Here is a 24,052-nt window from a genome sequence, read left to right on the forward strand (position 1 = left end):
AAACGTTCGCTGGGCCTCGATTCGTTGGTCTCAAGGACCACGATTTTAAAGTAAATGTTGTCTTGCGTAAAAAGTTAACATTAAGCATCTATCTGAAAGGTACACCCAGATGTTGCTTCAAATCATCATAAGACTGTATGACCTACCTCTCCCTTAATATCGAATTTCGGCTGCCTATACCAATGCTTGTCTGTATGCGTTGTAAAGTAGTTTCATCCGTTTCAGAGGGGTTTGGTAAACAATCGGTGTTTACCAAACCCCTCTTTCAAAAACGATTCCAACCAATAATTTTCTAAGTAGGATGCGAAACTTTTACTTCTCAGTTACGAATATAAGTTCAGCAAATCAATTAATTTACACTTAGTTGTGATGTCTCACTAATTGTTCGAAAGTCCAGGTTACTATTGTGACATAATACTGACTGATTCTTACAATGGTAACTTCTCAGTGGAAGACTAGTGTACTTCGTGATATGCCTTGGAGCCTTTGAGCCCATTATTCATATGATATACGCAGTAGCGGCAGAGTTTCGGTAGTTTGTTTACTAACCTCGTTCTGTAGGGTCTGAGTCTTGGAGACACTTTTAGCTTCGAATTTCCTTATTGGACAAACACGAAAACAGTTGATTATGCACAGGTGTGTTCAAAACACAGACATCTCTCTCTTACCTCCGTTCCTAGGTTGAAAAACTGCGCAGTATGGAATGTTGTGAACAAAGCCTGGATGAACATCAACTGAACAGAAAGTAGTCCAAAACTTGGTGAAGATTTTGACGGTTTTCCCCGAAAATTGACTACGTGTGATGTGGATGATACTGTACAGTTTATTAATAATCATTCTTTGTCCTTGACATTGATATTGATGGTATCCTCTCCAGTCTAGATACGTGCGTAAGTACAAACTAGACGTATTTACAGACTGGCTAAAGTGTGATTTCATTTGTTCCATCTGAACAGTCTATCGATCAATCGATAATCTATTCGTGTGGTCAAACTCCGAGTAATTCGAAACTGCGAAAACCATGAAGCTTGCCTAGGCATTGATTCGGATACCATAGAAACCAATGAAAAACAGGTATAAAAATGTAGTCACACAATGGTCACATTGGTTAATCTGATGGGGCTCCAGATCACCTGAAGAATGCACGCGGATCTGAAGTTTGTCTGTCTACTATCATTATTCATCCATCTTTCTGCTGGCAAGCACCAAATTCACGTTACACCGAACCACGAATGGACTGAAGCCACAAATGAATTCACCAAGAGAGCACAAAACTGGTCCTCTACGATAAAACAGTTTATTGAAGGCGTACAACGTAGGAAACAGTTATCAATGTATGATATTCAGGCTGTTTATAGTCGGTGCGCCGGTCCAAAGCATTTGGATGCCACAATCTTTGAGGATAACCCATTTATTATCCCACAAACCACTTACTGCTCTGAAAGACCACAGCTGAAGTTACTGATTGTGGTACATTCTCATCCTGCGAATCACCACCGACGCGACCTGGTTCGTTCAACGTGGGGCTCACTAAGACGTGTTGGTCCTGAGAAAATTGGAGTTCTGTTCTTTCTTGGAAGTTCAGAAAAGACTCAGAAAGCAGTTAAGGAGGAGGCTGAAACCTATCGGTATGTTAATACTCTTGGTAAATCTGATTGTGCAAATCTGTGAACCTGCGGCGGTGGCGCTGGTTGCCGCCAGCAATGGTTCTGTGTCCACTACTCAGCCTATTTAGCGTCTTTTTTCTCATCTCTTGGTAAGCTTTCATGTGTATGAAAGTAAGCTGAGTATTTTTTACTTCTGGTAAAGTGATTTCGTTGGTGATAATCTGGTATTCGGACGAATTTACTCCAAAGGACGTTCCAGATACGAATCGATAGAGTTTGAGCATCCTTCCCTCTTTCAGTCAGGTTGTACCAACTCGTCATATGTTCAGCAAAAACTAGTAGGGCCGATGGCTACAAACTTTTTTCACAGGGAGGAATAAACCTGTGCTTGTCTGCAAATTCTCGGTAAGCTACATAGTAACAGGGCGCAAAAGTCCAAAACAGTATTGCTTAATTTGGTATGTATACCACAGATGCTTTGAAAGCTACAGGGCGGAGAAACCAAACTCAAATAGCACGGGATAGGCTAAAAGGCATGGCAGGGATTTGCAACGATGTTCTTCACTTTGAGCTTAATTGGAGTGGTGTAAGCAAACACGATGTTCATATACTCTAAACGTTCCAGAAAAAGTACGGGCATCAGAGGGACCATTGTCTTCCGGTCACCAAAAATTAAACCTGATTCAGCATTGATTAACAGTACATGAGTTGAGACACAAATATTAGGACAAGTAAGTTGATTGAAGCCAAAACATGTTCAGTTCTTTTGGATGAAACAGATGATATTATATGTGGTTGGTCTTAAACGTACCTTCTGCTTTTTTCTAATTATTGTCAGGCATCCCATCCAGTAAAATTTTAGAGAAGTCATTTTATTGCTCCTGAAATTTATGGAGGAAATGCGCAATGTCCTTGTTGCTGGACTTTTGGTTCTGTGCATCTCCTCCTAGCCCCTGATTCCAAATGAATGACCAGTATGTAGGGTTGAGCCGAAATACTGATCAGTTGCAAGCATCGGAATAGGTGGTTCTATATCACACTACTCCAAACAACTTCAGTATACGAAGACCTCATCCGCCAGGCACCAGTAAACACGAGTCATAAGGTAGCCCTTTTTCTGCAAATTGCCCTTAAAAAACAACAGTCTTGGTTTGATTTTACGGAACCCCCCCCCCCGCAGACATTCAGCATCTACCAATGCTGGATACTGAATGATCAAAATATTTTTCTTTTGAACCAATATACCAATGATCCTTACCACTAGCTTGAAGGAGGTGAGAGTGAGTAACTGAAATTTTGTTTGAGGACGGGTGTACATATGCAAATGTTATTACCTAAAAGACTGCAATCACGTTTGGCCGCACGGTGAAATTCAGTAGTCGTAACTATCAAGCCGTATAATTGTGACCAAGCAGAGTCCTTCTTTGTTCTGGAGTGCTTCTGCGTGCGGTCAGCATATCATCTGTATCCATTGCTGCTGGCAGGTACAAGAGCACACTAAAAAAACAGCACCAATGAGATTAACAGCGGCCAACTCGAACCGCGAAACATTTCAGCACTAAAGTTAAGAATATAACACAGGAGGCGTTTAGTTCGCACGCTTCCCGGTAGAAGACTTCAATTTCTTCTGAAATATTACAAGCATTGAGGACTAAGGAGTTGCTCTGAAATTGTCAAGGTTCAGATTTTTTTATCAAACTTTCACGCGTTGTCGGTTCCTTTTCACCGAGCTATGGGAGGATCATTTTATTGACAACTACAAATGTATTATTGTCGTATTTTGTCAATACGAAGCCTTTTTGCATGTTTTTAAATTCAAAATACAGTTATTTCTTCGTCGCACCTTCAAGCATAGGAGATGGGCCAAAAACGGAACAGATGAAACTGCGCTTGATCAGCTTTAATCGTTTCTGATTGTTACAATAGTGTAAATGATTTTGAGTGTCGCTTTTGTACTAACAAACTCTGCTGGCTGTGACCTCTCTCGAGACCAGTTGTTGCAGACCGCAAGTGCAGATTGTCACAACAGGTGTCAGTGGTATGCATTTCGAACTTGGTTCTTTTGACAGTACCATCTTCGCCTACTGACCGGACGAAAGCTCTCGTAGACCGCTGTGGCGGAAGCCGCACGTGCGTGTGTAGGTTATCCAATTTCAATTCGCATTAGTTTAAGAAAGACTTACCGAACCAATAGTAACGTCCAAAAACTGAATTTATTACAGACACTAGTAGCTATGTTCCATAAATCTTGCTTCGAAATTACCTTTAGTGCAGAGTAACTTTGCATTCGTTTTGTATAACTGACAGGAACTGGTTTTAGGTGATTTGTGAATATTGGTTTCTTGGTATTGTGGCCAAAAGGACGGTTTAAACATGCATGGGCTTAGAATTGTGTTTGCACACTTTCAACGTGCGAATAGGGTTTGACCTTCACACATCATGAGTTGTACAAATGTATGCAAACCACCGGGGCATATACAAATGCACAGATTCATGCTCACCCACAGTTTGCAACGTACCTAGTGAGTTCATTCCCCCTTCAGCATAATGGATTATCCCACCATTTAGGGTTGATAGTTCTACACGTAGCTGTGTGTTGGTGAGTCGCGGGAATATGCAGCAAAAACCTCAGTGTTTTTCAGTTCTTCTACGTCTGTCACATGTAATTTCCAGATTTCTTCTGACGATCTTCTAAGAAAATGGCAAGAACTTCTGGACAGAAATGAGATGAAATGATCTGGCATGAAATTAGGCTTATGGACTGGTCTCACTCAGGACTAGTTCACCGTTAAAAGTTTGTACATGCCTTTAAAGTATTTGCTATGCTTTGTAAAATGACTTCCAACACTGGGTCCTTCGGATTTGATGTCTTTATTTGCTAACATTATTTGCTACCAGAAATGACTTTGGTCAGTTGTATCGAGGGGCAAATTTTTCTGTTGTTTCAGGGTTAGGTACTGCGTGAATACATCTTATCTCAGTGCAGTACTGCGGTGCTTGTGTCAAACAAAGTCCTGTTAGGTGGTTCTTCAGTTTATTAACACCTGTTTTGACTATTCGCATGAAAACACAAGAAGGGATCTTGCTAGAAAGCGAGTCACAAAATTTCAGTTGTTTATAACTTAGTAGCCACCTATCTCACGCTGTTTTTCTAGTGTTAAAGTTCTACTGGGGATGAATTTGAGCAATTTTGTTGATAGTGTGAGGAGATTTGGGAACTTACAGTGGTGTAAAGTAAACCTATATTGAAAAGCCAGAAGCACTCTACTGATGTTTCATTGTTATTGGGAATTGTCAGCGGTGCGCATTTCACGAAACTCCAGAGAGTCCTGTACGAGAGATCTCCCGGTTGGTATCTCAAGCAGTTATCGTTCAGCAACGACTGCCTAATCGGTAGTGTGATTAGCTCGCACCCATATAGTTTCTAGTTTTTAGTCAGTATTTCTCTCTGCATCCAGCTTCCACCTTGGCAATGATCATCAATACACACGCATAATCTTAGTAGCCAACTGGTGACACGGCGACCGTGCCTAACTTAGGTAACATTTGATCGTTCCGTGAGCCAAACTGTCAGTTCGACGGTGGTTTTCAGCATTCGGCTGGTCCAAGTCGCGCGAAGCCATCAACCCTATGGATGATTCCCGCCCCATATATCGCCTACAGATTACTCTTTGTATGCATTACTTTTGTAACAGTTTTCGCCTTGCACAAATGGTTGAAACTAAAAAGTGGTTACTTGAAGGACAAAAAGCCAACTGGAACAGTCGAATCCCTCATTTATGTTGATCCGCATTAAACGAATATGCTGAACCAGGCCACCTCCTGTTTCAGTTGGTGCAATATTCGAGAGAGCTGTTGGCTAGATGCGAGATACTCTCCATAAGGGCTCGGAGTAACCTCATGAATGTTTTTTTCCACAAAAATAATGAAACGGAACAAATAGTGTAGCTGACTACTTCATAATCGCCATTCGTTAAAGCGACTCAAAGCGAAGTACACTGATTAACCTGACTGGTACGTTATAAAACATTTATTTCAAGGTGAAAGGCTGCATCAAGTGTTTTAAATTGTTTTTTTATTTACAGAGGATTGACCGTTATAGAATTTTCTTCGCTTTACAAAACATGAACCCTGAACACTATCATAAGGAGTTGGGCGAAATTACACATCTGCCTAAAATGGGTAACTTGGATAATTTGAGACACAATCCTTGAGGTCGAAATTTATAATAAAATGGATGTGACGCACAACAGCCGATGTGTAAGAAAAAATCCACCCTCAGATTAGGCACAAAATTCTTTCGACAGGGAACTAGAGAGCTGTGGCTAGATGCGAGATACTCTCCATAAGGGCTCGGAGTAACCTCATGAATGTTTTTTCCACAAAAATAATGAAACGGAACAAATAGTGTAGCTGACTACTTCATAATCGCCATTCGTTAAAGCGACTCAAAGCGAAGTACACTGATTAACCTGACTGGTACGTTATAAAACATTTATTTCAAGGTGAAAGGCTGCATCAAGTGTTTTAAATTGTTTTTTTATTTACAGAGGATTGACCGTTATAGAATTTTCTTCGCTTTACAAAACATGAACCCTGAACACTATCATAAGGAGTTGGGCGAAATTACACATCTGCCTAAAATGGGTAACTTGGATAATTTGAGACACAATCCTTGAGGTCGAAATTTATAATAAAATGGATGTGACGCACAACAGCCGATGTGTAAGAAAAAATCCACCCTCAGATTAGGCACAAAATTCTTTCGACAGGGAACTTAGCCATTCTTTGTGACGAAATTCAAGATGACATATCTAGGGATTGTAACGAAGCGCAACTGCATTCTCCAACGAGAAGGAACGAAATGTGTAACAGTTGGATAGTTTTTATTCCCCCAAATTTTGTATTTCGTTCCAGAATCGTATATTCTGTACCAGGCAAACCGATATGCAGTTATGTCGCCATGGGGGGACGTCATATTAGGCTCCTTCTAAGGTAGTATGAATTTTCAACCGAAGGGTTTGCGTCCAACGTCCAACCTCATATGGTTTTCCTGGCCGTATCTGTGATATTCGGTTTTAGCAAATTTTGGTAGGGAAGAGGACTGAACCGTTACATTGTCTCGTGAATGAGTAACAAGGCCAACAAAGGATTTTGATCGGTTCACTCAGGCTTGTACAATTAAACGCCCATTGTACAAATGACTTGATCCCAATCAGCCACATACTGAAACCGATTATTTCAACGCAGTTTAAGACCTTTCCAGAACACTTATATGTGAAGTCACAAACTGACTAAACTACCGAAAGAAAGGTTAGATCTGAGACTGCCTTCTCTAGGTAACGGAGCAGTAACCACAAAGTTGCCTTCGCGTGTCGCAGGTAACAAGAAGATTTCGAAGTAAAATTATGAATTTAATTTGAAACAAAATCGGTGTAGAAGGAGATAGCTCGTAGCTCCGAACGATATGCGAATGGGTCACAACAGGGATGAAATAACCAATTCTCAGCTTTTAGATGTAGGTCGATCTGATTTTCAGGATAATGCTCCCACTGAAGCTTCTACAAAATGGTAAAATTAAATCTACCGGGTGTCGCTTGGGTCTTCTATCTGGGAATTTATTGCTCAGGCATCCAGCAGACAACAGATAATATGGCATAAACTGTGGATTTTTAACCTCTTATAATTGTAAAATCTGACCACTTCGTTGTCAGTCTCTGCACCTGCTAGTTCATGACTTTGAAAAAGCGTTTTAATGTTCACTCAAAGTTGTATTATTGCTGTGTGTTCTAAACGATTTCTTGGTCCACCAAGCTAAAGCTATTGTTCTCGCGATTCGTTTTATTCTCCTCAAGTCTACTTCGTATGTTGCTATGACAATTGTTCTGACAATTTTGGACACATTATATGTATATCTTGAGGCCACAAGAGCACTGAATGTAACTTTGTTTGTCTCCAGCCAATAAATCATTCAAAGTAATCTTTACCATAGAGTTAAGATGAAAAGAACCGTAAGAGAATTGCGCTCCACCCTCACTGAATCTGCTTTTATTAGCGCTGTTTATAATAGGAAATGAGCACCCGGATGAGTTCTAAACATACTTTGCAGAAATATAAGGAATTTTTCAGCCTATTGAACGACGTAACACATGTGAACTCACTAATTATCCCGACGAACTAAAAGACCCGTATCAATTGTATACGCTCTATCAAATAGAATTCTTTCGCTTCTAAGAGAAGAGTGCTTTTGCTGGGACAATCTTATCGAGCTAAAGTTGGTTTGCAACCAAATCGAGATTTCGCGTTTTTAGAAGATGATCAAGTAGTCGTTCAGTAACATTTTGCCTTTCTACATTGGATTTTACTCATAAACCAGGCAAAGAGATCATTTGGCGTCACAGTTGTACAACTTTGGCGTAAATCCAGGAATTAATTTCACGTGATTTCAGCTCACCTCAGCTGGACTACACTATTCAAAACTTTCAATTTCGGGAGCCAGGGAAACCTGCGTCATGTAAGATAAAGCACCGTACCCGAGATGTTCATCAGCGGCATAGCTAACAACTCGACGAGAAGTAGTACTCTTTCGTTGGAAGAAGAACTATCTGATGCACTCAAACTGTCCCTTGCCTGCTTACTGAAAGAGATTAGCCACAAAATTAAGTCGATATGAATGGAAGCAATAAAACAGCCACTTCTTAGTTGTTATAAGCTTATGCGCGAATTAAATTATGTATTTTCAGTCTTCGGGCAAGTGGTTTATTAACCGGAACGTCTTTGTTTCAAATCCGACCTCTGACTCTCGACTTCCCCTGTCTAAGCTTGGATGACCTGACAGTATCCCAACCCTCATGCCTCCTTCGGTTGGCATGGCAGCTAGGTGCCGAAAAGGTGTTACAGCTGAACGAACGAATGCTATTATCAATCTTCTTCAAAAGATATTTGGGTGATACAAGTTTGCTCGAGGTGTTTCATGTTGGACAAAATACTCATGGATCCACTCTTATGGTCCCGTGTAGGCCGTTTTTCTCTAACCACTTGAAAGTATATTCCATATTTTACTGATCGGTGAACCACACAAGACTGATCAGCTTGGGCGTTCGCGCAGTGGTATTCTTTTGTTTCTGCTTACATGATATTTTGTGGACGAACGAANCGAATGCTATTATCAATCTTCTTCAAAAGATATTTGGGTGATACAAGTTTGCTCGAGGTGTTTCATGTTGGACAAAATACTCATGGATCCACTCTTATGGTCCCGTGTAGGCCGTTTTTCTCTAACCACTTGAAAGTATATTCCATATTTTACTGATCGGTGAACCACACAAGACTGATCAGCTTGGGCGTTCGCGCAGTGGTATTCTTTTGTTTCTGCTTACATGATATTTTGTGGACTAAGAGCGGTCCTTGTCAAGAACCGGTAGATTCTGTTGACGCGGAGGATCCTCAATCCAAATCCACTGCATGGTAAAAGCCGTCTTAGTTTCAGTGTCTTTCTTAGATTGAGGGATTTTGCATACATTCAATGCTGTATTTACAAGTTTGGAGATCATGAAAATGATTTCTATCCTTCAGGTCAACTTGCGGTCAAATTTTTCTCGCTTTACCATCCTTTTGAAAGAAGACACTTGAAATGTTTCCCTAAAAGTTTCCAGTGTTCAGTGGCCCAAAGCCGTCTGTTGACCAGACACTTGTTGATCTTCTGTCAAGGTGGCCTACCGATATTCAAGAACTCACACATTTCGTCGGGATACGCAACATCATTTATTAACTTGGAAAACACTGAGAGGTCCAGCATTCTGAGGATTCTCATGCAGTTGACTGTATTATATCATGTGCGCTTACTCTCAGTCCACTTGGTTCCCATGTTGCCAGTCAGTCCACTTCAGGTATTTACGACTAAAGGTATTTCTCAACTAAGTCACCATCCAAACAATGGTCAGATAACGACGATTAAACATTCCCTAATAAGTACCCACATAACTGCTCACAATGGAGGAATTTAGTTATCACCATCGTGTCCTGATTGTTGTGTGAGTTCCGTCTGTTTGGTCCCTAGTCCGTTACAATCGCCAACGAAACGACCACTGCATAAAAATTACACTCTGAGGCAATCAGCTGACTTGCGTCAGTTATCAGAATGCTTAGAAATAACTTCTCAGATTAGGTCAGAGGCAACGGAATGCACGAATCGGAGAGATCGTTGCTCCATAAACCGGAATCTAAAGGAGCACGGGATAGGAATGTTGCGCGTTTCCACGCAATAGCACATCTACACAACTGCAGATGTACGAAACAACCAGATGCAAAATGCCTTTGCGAACAAATTCTTTCATCACTACTTATCTGAGTTTCAAGTAAATAGATGGTTTGGGGACTTACGTTGCGGTGGTTTTGCTGTTTCTTTTTGTATCTCACCTGCGTGATGTGGAGATAAACTTCCATAAATGCACTAAGGCCTTTCAACCTTATCTAGAGAAAAAATATTCCTTATTGGGAGCATCCTTCTCTAACAACTTTTCCATATGCCTTTAAATACCAAGTAGCAATCACCACAGTTATCTCAAACGTACCTGACATGATAATGAGCAAAGTTATAAAAAAAAGAATTTATTGATTTTTAGGCTAACCACGCAGGGTTGTTTGCACCACAAGACCTACGAACGCTTGTTGTCCAAACTATGCTGGATTTGCATGATGGTTGGCAGACTTTGTATCCTATTACCGTATCCTTTCCTAGAAAACGGAGGGTTTCAATGAGCTTTAGAGAAATTTTTCTGTAGAACTATCCCCGCCCCTTGATTGAGACCTATGCGAACTGCCATTCAGTAAAACTAGGCTTGCTTTTTCCGTGCTGTACACACGGTTTACCGAGTTGCAGTCATTACTTCAATCCACTTTCTGTGTAAGTGGACACTTCAATCATATCACCCATGACAGTGGATCATAGATGATATGACGATAATTGAATTCGACGGACCAGTGATTACTGGATGCGATATTGATATATTACCGTCTTTCCCCCTGTTCCAGCGTTTGCAACCATGCCAATTTGTACGTAAGTGATGTCACGTACAGTCCTGTTTTTCTATCCTATCGAACTTCACTTACTCTCAGTTCGGGCTGTAGATTTGGGATTCCATTAAGCGCAGCCGCTTTGACAACCACTTTTGTTCGATTTAAGAGGCTTTCGTCTAGAGAAGAACAACTCATCCGAGTTACATTTCACTCGATATTCAGTGCAAGTGGCAACTGGGTAGACTGAGACTTGTAATGTGCCCTCCAGTCAATGATGATATTTTTCCTTTTAGAGATGATTGCGCATCGGCTAGCTTTTTCGCCGCGCCAAAACCCCGATAGACAAGTCGTCAAAACTTAGTACTATATGTCGGACCTCGAACAGTAAGTGGGCTGTGGCCTGAATAGAAGTATTTCACTGAATGAGGCCTTACAGACAAACTCGCATGGTACCCTTTTTCTGCTGACAGGCCCAGACGCAAGCAACGTGTGCCTACAGCCTCAGTTTTCTATCCGAGAGCCAAGGCTGGATGTTACCATCGCGAAACAAGCCCTAGAGAGTGTAGAGAGGTTGGAGGCAAGCTTAGTGTTCGAAATGCATGAGCGCATATGCCCACGTAAGCAACTCGAACTCAATCATGTGGATTGGGGTGGAAAGGGGGTTATGAGAGTAAAGCCGGACCGCTTGTGAGAGTGGCGTCTAGTTGAAGGCAATTTTCAGGTTCATTAGACTGTTGTGATGTCTTTTGTTAGACTTAGCTGTATATATCCAATTCTTACGGGGATTCTAACAAGCTCATGAAAAGTCCATTAATGTCTCTGAGTTCAAAGTGTTCCATAATGAGAGATTCCTTGCAGATGGTTTCTGCTGTAAATCATTGCAGGTCACCAGAAGCTGCTGACGGATACCCACTCTCGGTGTTAGAGTTAACATCGATACATAAGTTGACAAACACCCAAGTGCATCGGAAATACGTTGACATCTGTCTAACTTTACGAGTCATTTGTTTGGGTTGTCTTTTGATTCTGGGTGGTTTTTTTTCGGAAAAAGGCATCACCATCCTCGTGAAGGATGCTGGTGCATATAACGTAATTCATCCGCTGATACAATACAAAAGACGGATCATTCCTTTGTAAGGCGATGGTACGCCAGGCACAGAAAATAAACAGAGATCCTCTGAAATCAAGCATATTTCTTGCAGAAAATTCTATCTAAAGATAGTTAAAAAACGTTCTACAGGAAATGATGTATTGTGATGAGCTGATATCCACTTGACTTCTGACTAATCTTTTGTAGAGCTCATTCTACATAGGTCTCTATAATGACCTCCTTAGGGTGGATCAACAGGGTTGGATTCCTTTGACACGATACTGTGGCCATCTGTTCAAGATTCGAATGCATTCAGTGAACTACTTCGAACAGTTTTCGTCCATGAACCGGCATTTCTTTGCTACATTTCAAGAAACAGGGCGGAATTATATGAACTCTCTTAAGTATTTATTAGGTTTAACAGTTCCCATGTAGCCAAGTGGTTTAAGGGATTCGTACACACGTTAACGATGCTAACTTTTGGCATATCAGTCGGCAGACCAAAACGATTTCCTACAGAATTTCGGTCATAATGTGACCCCCTATTCGAAACCCTACTAGTGTATGGTTCTTAGTGGAACACTTGGATGAATCAACCAGGTATGATGCAACAGACATCCATAAGTTTGCCACTATTGCGTTAGTGCCAAAAAATCAAGGCGATGGCTTCACCTAAGCTAGAGCTTGCAGCGTTCTTTCACTCGCGGTCGGAAGCATTTTCGCTGGGATTCAAGTTTGTCTATGGTTTCTACAACGATATATGACGCACTTTCCAGATGGATCTATTCAACGACCGTAGGCAGTGGAAAACTTTTCACCAATCTGGATATAACTTACTATCTGGCATCTCTTTCCCTAGTTGGATGTTANCTAGTTGGATTTACGCAACACTTCCGCGTTTCAACTCTGTGACATATAAACCGTTCGGTTTACCCGGATTAAACTTGTTCTTCTATAAAAAAAGGTTTGGGTGTGTTAACTCCGGAGTGCAAGAATGCACCTCATGCCATTCATTTCCGGCTGTCTGTTTTTAGAAATGTACTAGGTTGAAAATACATTCATGATTTCTTACAGAAGACAGTAAAGAAACCTATGATTAAAAAAACCTTGAGGAAGGTGATAACAAAACTAGCCAGTTGACTGTATTATTAAATAGAATCTTGCTATGGAAGCCGCACATTGAATCCAATGTATATGCAGCTGCCATTTCTTTGTTCAACCTTAAAACAACACACCAGTTTCTAACTCAAGATCTATGAGGTTGGACCAATCACTGTCCCATCATAACTGACGTGCAGCAAGCAGGTTCCCTGTGAGACTAGAATGGTTTCACTAATGACTGTTCAAGAGAACAGGTTTTTGGTACCACGCGACTGCCTTCCACATAGAGATTCTTCCGGTTGGTCCACTCATGTCTAACACAATAGCCAAATCGAAATTTAGTAAAATAACGTTTTTTACTTATTTGTTCGTGTGCATCCTACCTAGCCTTGAATGTGTAGGAGGAGGTTTCAGCAACCATGTGGATAGTATATTCTTTGGGAGTTGGCTAACTGTGCTGTGAAGGAAGACTGATGGCAGCAACATATCTTCTTGGTATGACGATACTCCTGGAGAGCCAGCAACCATCTCTGGGGTTAACCGAGTAGGCCTGGTCCCTAGATTTCCAACAATCATTCTCCGCCATTGGCCACTATTCATTCGAGAAATCACAAAAGAGGGATCCACTTGGGGACCAGTTGACTCTCACGGTAACATCAACTCAATCCATAGTTGAGTGTTTCTAGGTCAACAGTTTGAATTTAGGTACGAAGTAGATCTAATGTGGACTCCGGGACACAACCATGAAAGGGCTAAAAAGTAGCAGCCGGCTATCCATAGGGTCTTAAGTAACTGTACAAATGATGTCAGATTAAGAAAATTACTTCGATGTCTCGAATATCGCTTCAAGCGAAATATGACTTGGTCTCTGCACACCATGTTCGATTGAAGAATATAACCACCACCACGAACCATTAAATAAGATATAAATATTGCTAATAATGATGTTAATATTAGTAAGAAAACCCCATCATAACTCACTTATGGGTGTTATTCAGCCCCAACATATATTATAATATTTCATCCGAGTGTATGCTTTCCGCATTCGTGTGGGAGATCGGGTGAGCTGGTCTGGTTAGTCAGGCAACCAACGAATTTGGGTCATCAATTTCGACGGGGACTTCACTGGTAGTGTGTTAAGCAGCAAGCAAAAGACTGTCACCGGCTGATAGGTCTACCTACGGTAGTAATTATGGATGAACTACATATCGAAGCAGCCTACTCATAAGGTTGCTGAAGGCTCTTCGGCAGCCCCCGACCGGTTTCACCCTTGTTGAAGCTCATCAAATGGGCACAGCCCTGAAGTTTTCCGTCAACCTCATGTTCTACTTGAACCAAAATTGGACAGATGTTAACAGATACACTGAGGTGTACCGACCACCAATGTGCACGAATATTAGATAGGCGAGGCATTCACTATGGATGAAATAAAACGTTCTAACCCCTTCTCAAGACAGCCGTTCAATCAACCCACTGTTCGGTGCGGATAATGTTAGTTAAAGATTTGAGATCCTTCTTTCAGCGGGAAACACAATCGAAAGATGGATCTCAAAAACAGAATCTATAGTGTCAATAAATATGCTTCAAAGTGAGATCTGCTAGATTTCTGACTAAAGTGAGGCCTACCGATTTGGTGCTGCCTGTCCTAAATGATAGATGTCTGATCTCATTCATGACGGGCCGTTACGAAAGTCGTCGTCATTACCATCATCATCCTCAACATTATCAGCACGACCAACGAAGAGGTCATCTTGTCTCCTGCTTCACTTTATGAGGCTGATGGCAGAAGCCTTTTATTTAATGAATTTTCCTAATGTATTTCTTGTTCACCCCGAGTTACAGGAAAGAAATACAAGAGAGAGATTAATCTGTTCAAACAGTAGGAGTAAGACAATACACTGCTGGACATACGACTTCCAAATAAGAGACACTACACAATGTGCACTGCAGTCAGTCAGTGGGTCACATCATGAGTTATTTGAACGACTGTGCACTGGGCGAGATGTCTCAGTGGTTAGAGCTCGAATTTACTGACTGGAATGTTCGTGTTTCGAACCTCTGCCTATCGACTTCCCCTGTCTAGGCTTGAGCGAGTTGGCAGTACCCCACCCCCATGCTTCCTTCGGATGGTTTGGCAGCGAGACAGCAAAAGGGTGCTACAGCACCCTTTTATGTTTCTTGACCTAGCCTGCATGAACAGGCCGGCCACTACTGTACACTGTTCGGTACTTTAAGTTTGCACAGGACGTCGGAATTCAACAAATTTTGTGTTCGATCATCGCAGTCACAAAAGACATTCGAAGGCAGCAAGGCAGACAGTTCTGAAGACTGTGCTGAAAATGTCTAACGCTTTTAAATAGCCCTTTACATCTGTCTTTTTGAAGGTAGCTGCTCTGTAATTTAATAATAGTGTGAGATTTAGAAACGTCAACAAAAAGACTATTCTGAAGGTGAAGGTAACCTAGGTAGCTAGGCAGACACGCCCCGTACATCTGCTTCACTCTTGTTGGGATGTTTAAATGCGGGCTAATAATCCCGTTGGTTAGTCGCTTGTGACCGAATGACTTAGTCTTCGGGTGCTAACCGGAGGGTTGAGGGATCTGCGGGTATTTTCGAAACTTATTATAACTTATGATTATTATTATTAAAACATAACTTTAACAGCTGCAGTATTTCTCGATGTTTCAGCATAGAATAACCCAACTGAAAAAGGGAATATCGGTTGGAAAGCTCAGTAATTTTGCCATTTAATATAAAAATCTCATATGATAATTTTGTCTTCTAATGTCCGAAAAGTCACTGTGGCATTGCTCGAGTAATTTGCAACCTTTGAGTCACAATAGTTCTCCCACAAAAGGACTGTCGTTTAAAAACGCGAAAACCGACCTATCTATGGTGCTCCACTTCGCTCGTACAAAACCAAATCAATACAGTTAACCTTCTCGACATTTTGGCTCCCGTCAACAAATTTAACCTGTAGCCTTTTGTAACAACTAAAATTTTGACGAAGCTTCTATAGGTCGACAGTTATCTGTAACTTTCATCACTTTGTTGTTTTAGGCTTGCAGTTTGTTGGTCTCTATCCAAGCTAAGATAGAATGAAGTGATTCACCTTTTTCATGCGACTCTAAAACAATCTTGTACTCCGGTGAAAAGGGAACCTAGTTTCCATAAGGAAAACTACTCAAAGGGTTGCTGAAAACTTTTCGACATTTCACGACCGGTTTCGCCCTTCTTGGGGCTCACCAGTTCCCGAGCTTCCGTCAACCTTGTGTTCTACTTGAACCCAGATTGGACTGATTGCCATATACACACTCATTTGCAAATCAACTTGGCTTTCACGGAAAGCTCAAGTGAATCACTCGTTTAATGAACCTTGTCTTTATCAAAAATTTTTTTATTGTATGCACCACTTATTTAGTGTATTGGATATCTTGGATATCTCTTCATATCACTTGCTTGGGATTTCTCCCAAATAGTTTTTCATTCTGAACTTCCGTTTTGACATTTTAAGATGAATGACATCTTGTCTTTCGGGTATCCAAAGTCTTCCGGCAGAAATTGCTAAACAAAAAATGCGGAATTGACCAAATTTTAAGTCAAAAGACCAACAGGTGTCGTAGCAGAAGAAACATTTTGGCGCGGAAAAAATGGATCCCTGGTTACACATGGCCTAAGGTCTATTATCTCGAAGAATCACGTGCAAATATCGAGAACTGGTGTGCAGTACAAATTATATCATCTGAGCAGTATAACAAAACGGGACCCAAGCGCTTCTTTTTAGGAGGTGGACCAACATGGGCAAGGTCCTGTTGGGCGACGTATTAGGCGAAAGAAACTTGGTATTACACGAGATATCACTGGTATCACCTTACCGTAGAAAAAGTGTACATTCCTTAGTAATGTATCATTTCATTTATTTCTTGTTTCTTTCAGCGACATTGTGCAGCGCAATTTCACTGAAGACTATCACAACATGACTCACAAACACCTGACCATCATGGAATGGCTTAGTATGGGCCATTGTGCATCTCTACAATATATCGTGAAAGTGGATGACGACACGTTCGTTGACATATTTCATCTCGTCCGGTTTCTCCGATCCGATCAGCTAAAAACCTCCCCGGGCTTCTATTGTTCGGCTACAAAAGGAGCAAAACCAACTCGTCCGAAGAAAGGTGTCCCGGAAACCAAATGGGTGATTACAAAGGAGGAATTCGACAAAGATGTGTTCCCAGTTTATTGCGAAGGCCTGGGTTACATAGTCGAAGCACGTGTTGCACCGTTTCTATATTTGTGCTCAATGTTCACCCAAACAATATGGATTGATGATGTATACGTAACAGGCATCCTTGCAGAAAAGCTCGGAATCAGTCGGCAAGCGTTTCTGCCCGGACATGCTTATGACCGAGCTGGTCCCAGTAAGCAGTCGGGCGAATTGTTGGATAATATTTTCCTCACTAGCTATCACAGTGAATTTATCCCGGAGACCTTCAGAAGACTTTGGCACAGTGCGGTAGCCATGAGCATGGATCTTGGACCAAACTGAGGATAAAAAACCAATTGCCGCATGCAAAACATTTTGTTCTCTATCCTGACTCCCTTCCTCTTTCGATCAAACAGTGAAACTCACCAAATTATTGCAATCCGATTTTTCAGATTGTCGTACGAATAACATATTATAAGAGCAGAGGGCTTTCACCAACTCTCATTGATGCTAGGGTCACTTGGAACCCACTCCAGTGTTTGTTTACATGAATGAGAGTTTATGACATCTCAGAGAAGGATCGACTTAACGGCAAAACAAGTTCGGGAATTTAGCGAGTAATTTCCTTCCAAATAAAAGGTCAACCTTGCTGGAAAGTTCCTGATCCGTTTGTACCCAACGTGGGAAGTTGCTTCCAAGTGAGAAGTGATTCTAACCAAGTCCATCTTACCGTGTAACAGCAACTGCCTAACACATTAGCACCTCTCAGTAAACGCATTTTAAGTTATGATATTTGGAAAAACAGTAATTCAACATTTCAATAGAGGATAGTTAAGAATTGACTAGAGAAGTCATTCTGGCCACCTATAAGAGATATCTGTCTGTTCGCTGTTTGTTAAACCGGCTAGATTGTGGGATAATATGCATCCACTGATCATATTTTCACACGTAAAAATTCAAATGTGTCCAGCGTGCACTGGTCGAGTCGTTGTAACACGTTCGCCTCAGAGGTCCGATCTACGGCATGGTCAAGGACGTGAGCTACTGATGAGCTCTGATAGAAGCAAAACTCGAGTTCAGTTATTCCCCGTTCGGTGGTGACTCCAACGAGAGTGCTGTGAGCATAAATTCTACAAATCTCACAACCACCTGCAAATGATGCAACAATATATCAATATAGAAGTTTGGTGTACCAATGTGTTCCTCCGTGAGAATTGAAAATTTTGACCTTGTAATGCTTTCTAAACCCCAGTCGCATCATAATAGACGATGAACCACTAACTTTAGTGGCTATCGTGCTGGTTGATTTAATGCAAATTTCACTTCAAGGTCTTACGAGCCTGACGTTCACTCTGACACCCTATCAGCAGATCAGATTAAGACGCTGGTTGTTTTCAAGTATTTTGAAGTGATTTTTTTTTTAAGTTTGGGGGCTGTGAACTAAATTCAGTCGGTTCTCTCTGACGCACATGCACGTAAAATAATTTCCCGCCAAGAAAAGGCCAGCTGATAATGTCACAATTATTTGACGAGCTTTGGAAAAATGATTATTCAGCATGCAAAAGCTTCTCATGAAAAACTTTCCTTTTAAGGGTAAAGCTAACGTGTTACAACACGAAGTGTATCAGCCCAGTACTGTTCACAAAATCTAGTTTATATATCACAGTTTTTATCACAGTATGAAACTATCATTTGAGCTCCGGGAGTATCTAGAAACAGCACAGGAGCAAGGTATTCCTCCTTCCCTCTCAACATAGTCGGTCATTTCACGAGAAGTACTTTAGGTTTGCTGGCTGGGTTCCATCGTAGTCCTCCCGAACCGCTCTGCCTGCAGTACACTCACTTTCTCAAAGATGACCTTGATGAACATTGAAAGACTCACCTGGCCTCTTCTTGACCCATCCAGACCTTACCGAACCTGGTGTTCTGTGAAGTATGTTTTAGCCATGCCTTTGCAGTTTAGAGTGCAGTGTCTTAAGCAGCTCGATCTGAATGGTTGTTCGCGTCATTTTTAGGCAGCCAGTAGTTGAAACAAACCCCTCTTCCCATTGCTGGTACGTCATTTTCATGCAGGAATTCCTCCACATCAGATTTCCTGACAATGTCTACATCCGTTGGTTGCTATTGAGATTCCTTGACATTCACTTGCTAGTTGACAGCTGAGTTCAGAGTACGATGCGACTGGTGTGATTTATGCAAGAGAGTTTGAATAGTGTGGGGTTGAGGCACAACAGAACAGGTGAGAGGTGGAACAGAACATGTGTCCACACCACCCTACAGACACGCTATTCCACGCGTTCGTGACTATGTGTGGTTTAGGTTGTGCGTAACATCGTGTGGGATTTTGTAATTGCAGATTTTTCCTCGTGTCACTAACTACATGAGCTAAGCAAATTGTGTACTCACTTATCTATCCATCCTACAACATTACGCTGCATATATTTGGAGATAATTCGGCAGATCAGTTTGTTACGATGGCCAGTGGTTGGTTCATTGAGTCGGGCAATTTGGTTGCAAAAGTTTAATCAAGAGTCGAGGGGACATCATCATTGGTTCGTGGTCGGAAGTGGCACACGTGGTCCACCAGCATCTAAATGTCTACTTGTTAAGTAACCGAAAGGAAATCAAGAGTGGCTGAGAAACACTGGAGCTGATCACTAAAAACATGGAATGTTTAGAACTCCCCGGACCAAATGGGTGGTTTTTGAGATGAGTAACGGGCACTCATCATGTACAAAATTAAGTTCCAAGCACACACATTTCTAAATCGTCTGAACAGATCCAGACAGATTCATAGAGAACAGAAATGCATAAAAACAAAAGCGGAACATCAACCAAAGCAGCTTCTTCTTGAAATTAATACAATCTATAACAATTCGAACGTACTCCTCCAGGTGCATATATTAAGTATTCTTGAGGCTTTGAGGCCACATAAACAATTTTCGCTGTCAAGACGGCGAGGCCAACATAGATAGCGTTCGAGTGAACATTCATCTGTCTGTAAGAATTAACTAGTTTCATTCACAGACACCAGAAGAAAAAATTAGGATGATCAGACCCTATACTGGGCATCATTCGTAGTTTAGCTGCGACTGTTGAGAATACGCCAGAAGAGCAGTTGCTTCTTTAGGTAAAACCTGCTATGATGAAAGCAACGCCAAATGAAACACAGCTGCGAAGCCACCAACATAGGCTTGGGAAAATAGCAACGAAACATTGAAACGGTAGTACACGAGGATTCTGTAAATTCATAAACTGGGGTGTTATTTTTGGAAATCCTGATACCATTGGGATTATATCCCGAACTTCAGCAGAATCTAACTACCTAGTGTTCTTCAGTGAGTAGTTTTGAGGGCACATTTTATTCTAAAACGCTCCCTGATGAGAGCCAGACATGCAACATCTCATAGGTTTGTCGAACACCAGCATACAGATTATGATAATTTTAACACGTATGAGTGTATTTTGTCACGCTATCCAGCCAATACTTTTACCTTGTGGTCTTCTATCTGGCTTAAGTCAGGTACAATGTACGCTTCATTCGTTCATACGCTATAACTCTGGCGCAACTTCGGTGTACCGCTTGACTGCACTTTTCTAAACGGTAGCATGAAAGAAAATCGATACAACGTAGAGTGAAACTGGGCGAACTGGATTATTAGGTCTGACGGTTGTACTGTACTAAGCTCGGCGATATAGACAATCCGATTAGATTCACTCTTCAGGTGAATTGAAAGGCTTTTGGCGCTTCAGTTTACTATTAACCATGCCAGACATAGCCTTCCCTAAGTCTTCAGAGCCGTCTATTATCACTTGTTGGCCCACGTAACCCTTTCGTTTTCTAGTTCCTAGATTTACACATGCTGAGTGTTTGTTTCTCTTGTCATTTCCTAATGGCTGCTGATGCCGTGTACTGACCGTCAAATCGTTGGGCGATGTACTCCAACGGCGTTAAGGTGAAGTTGTCTGTGCAGCGAGTCCGGGTGCAATTACCCAGTTTATTACTTGATTCAGCCCAAGTCTCTGTACGCCGAGGCTAACATTTGTGACAACTACCGTTATGCGTGGTAGTTCCGACAGCTAAAATCTGCTTTATATCACACTCACCCAGTGTCTTGCAATAAAATTACCTGAACTGAAAAAGTGTAGCAGGGTCGTGCGATAAGGCACCCAGAATGCTGTCGTGAAACAATTGTACGTATGGAGTACGGTAATTTGGCGTAAGGTGATATTATCAAAAAGCTGGTCGGTTTCGTAGGCTACACACGCCTACAAAAAGTGCTTCTATTGGAACAGGTATTCAGGAACTACTTATGACGCGAATATACACTCATCTGCAATTTGGTTTCAAGTAGAACATAATGTTGACAAAAACCCGGGGACTGCGCCTACCCGTGGGCTGCCGATGGATTTCAGCAACCTTATGAGTAGTACATTACAAATATACTTATGACGCTTTTTGCTACGTTTTGTATACTGTTTTTACAAGCATAACTGCCATTTAACCGTTCAGGGTCGAACCGTTAACCGTTCAGCCACTGGCCAGAAGGTCGCGGGTTCGCAACTGAGTTTCGTGGGATGTGTACTGTTGAGTATTCTCAAATAATGAAGCAGCTGCGCGGTGCTTCTAGTCTGTTCAGCATAGAATAGCCTCACTGACAAGACGAAACTTCGATAGTGAGGACTGTTCAGAGATGAATGCCTTCGTTAGGTGTTACGATAACCGAGATATCCCTCTTTTTTCCCTTCACAGCAAACAATCTTGAGTAAAGTGTCCGTTGTTCCCAACATACTAAATGGAGCTGAGCCGGTTTTATCACTCATTCATTGTCTTCACTCTTCGAATGCACTAAAAGTTTCGAATGGATGCTGATCAAAGTCTAAGGTTAACATTAGGGTCACTTAGTACGCCTTTTCATGCTTTTTTCAAAGTTACTTGTTGAATATCCTCTCTCAGAGACATCATCTCAATATGTTACCTGCAGTGATTCATAGCATCCAGTGGCGGGATCTTGTCCGGGCCAACCTAAAGGTTTTCACTCGATAACCCAAGCTAGATAGCTTCTCTCAGTCAGAGCTGCGGCAACAGTTTTAGAGGAACATGAGTTCATCTGACTACTTTGCAAAAACACTGGTGGGTGAGTGAATTTTACCAAAGTCCTGTTGCATCCAATGGCCTTACTAGAAATGAAACGGGAGGCGACACGACAGAATAAAGTTATCCGTTTTATTTTCAGTCCGTTCCCAAAACGCTCGCATCATTGCATTCAGGCAAGAAATACAAGTCTATACGACACGGTACGACTCATGAGATTAGAATCCCAAGCCACTTGAACCGCACTGTAATCTACAATTTTCTTTCACGGCTTTATGGATAGATGGCATCTCCTCATACGATTCACACACAGTATCGTGGTTGGCAGCTAACGGTCGTCATTTTCCAGGATGTGACTTCAAGTGAATCCCCCAGAACTTTCATCATAACCTCAAGAGCACCTTGGTTGTTGTTTATTGTATTATTTATTTGTCTTAACCTCGGAAGCATGAAGCACTACCTACAGTGATAAGTAATTGAGGTTCCAGAAGCCAAGAATGGATAGACTTCCACCTGAAATAGGGTGTCTTTTAAGGTGAATAGCTATCAAATGTATACTGATCTGTCTGATGTTGAGATGCCTGAAGCAACCCTGAGAGGGATCTCACCAAGGAAACTCTAGTTCCATGGAGACTCACTGGCCGCGGTCTGGTATACCATCCCTCCCAGAGGGGTTATCTCCAGCAAAAAGCGGACGCACTCATTATCCTAGTCCGTTTTGGAGATTGATGTGGATGCTTTATTACAGCAAATATTAGGACTTTGCGAACTTAATCCCAGTCATGGGAGACTGTCGAAAGCATCTGATCCCCACAGTTCGCGCGGTAGTCAGGAAAGTTTAAGTCTGGAATAAAGTCGTATCTCCCCAGCATGGTAATTACAGATGGGCAATGTGCAAGAACTGTGTTGGTTCTAATATTACGCTGATAGTACAGAGCAGAAGAGAACCGCTACTCATCGGAGGAAGTAGCCTTGCCAGTTTGTTAATAACGAGTTAGAAGCCGTCAAGACAAACACATAACAAAGGGGTTTTCGAGACAAAGGGAAAGTAATGCAATTTGTGTGAAATAAGTTTCGTTTTAATGATTGCAGTGTGAGGAGATTTGGTAATTTTCACTTGAGATTTTGTCCTGTCAGTTAAGCCAGTCTGTACTGAAAATCCAAGATGTACTATAAGCCGTTTCCTTCTTATTTGTAATCATCAGCACAAAGAAATATCTCGCTACGCGATTGGGTAAACAACTCGTGCTATGAAGGACCAGATGCGATTTTAAAAATCTGATAAACTGACGGCAGTATGGACGGTGAAACCTCCCAACAAGGGACCATAAGGAGAACCGAAGTTTCATTAAGTCCTAATCGCTCATTCGCTAGGGGTTGCTTAAGTGTACGTTTGGAAACCCACTGGCGATAAATCCACTTAACTTAAACCTGTTAAATATGATGAAGTACTAAAACTGCTCATTGAGTTCTCAAGTAATCAGGCACGGGCATCTGACCTTAAGCTACATCGAAGAATGATATCCAGACGGATAAATTTCCGTGAGAAACCTATTTTATAACCGTATCCTTCCAGAAAATCCACACCTAATCATCACTGCGGCTGAGAAGCGGAAAAAGCCAGGTAAAAACGCCATGTGTCGGTGTCCCAAGAGTTCTACTGGTTGCGACTCATTTTCGTCTGCATTACCAAAACAACGCGCTTCCCACATACTTCACTGTTATGGCAAGTGCATTGCAAATCGACCATTGAGACCAACCGAAACTCGCAGGCAACCTACTGATTTTTACCGGTAGGCTCTAGCTGTGACCCACTGTGACCTTGAGGTGCATACAAGGCTACGCTCACATTTGCACCCAGTGATTTACCTCAACTTCCTTTCTCGAATGGGCAACCTGTCATTTCCGGCTTGTTTGCAAAGCAGTAGAAGACC

The 24,052-nt window shown here is 41.7% G+C and overlaps 1 protein-coding gene across 1 annotated transcript; it reads left to right on the forward strand.

The window, feature by feature from the left end:
• Positions 1-1,124: 1,124 nt before the first annotated feature.
• Positions 1,125-17,514, forward strand: T265_15493 (hypothetical protein; the record flags this gene model as incomplete). The annotated part of the gene is made up of 2 exons (XM_009178377.1): positions 1,125-1,628; positions 16,753-17,514. The coding sequence occupies 2 exons, from the start codon at positions 1,141-1,143 to the stop codon at positions 17,363-17,365; spliced, it is 1,101 nt and encodes a 366-aa protein (XP_009176641.1).
• Between the last annotated feature and the right edge of the window lie 6,538 nt (positions 17,515-24,052).

The sequence above is a fragment of the Opisthorchis viverrini genome, assembly GCF_000715545.1.
Source record: "Opisthorchis viverrini unplaced genomic scaffold opera_v5_542, whole genome shotgun sequence".
Lineage (NCBI taxonomy): Eukaryota > Metazoa > Platyhelminthes > Trematoda > Opisthorchiida > Opisthorchiidae > Opisthorchis > Opisthorchis viverrini.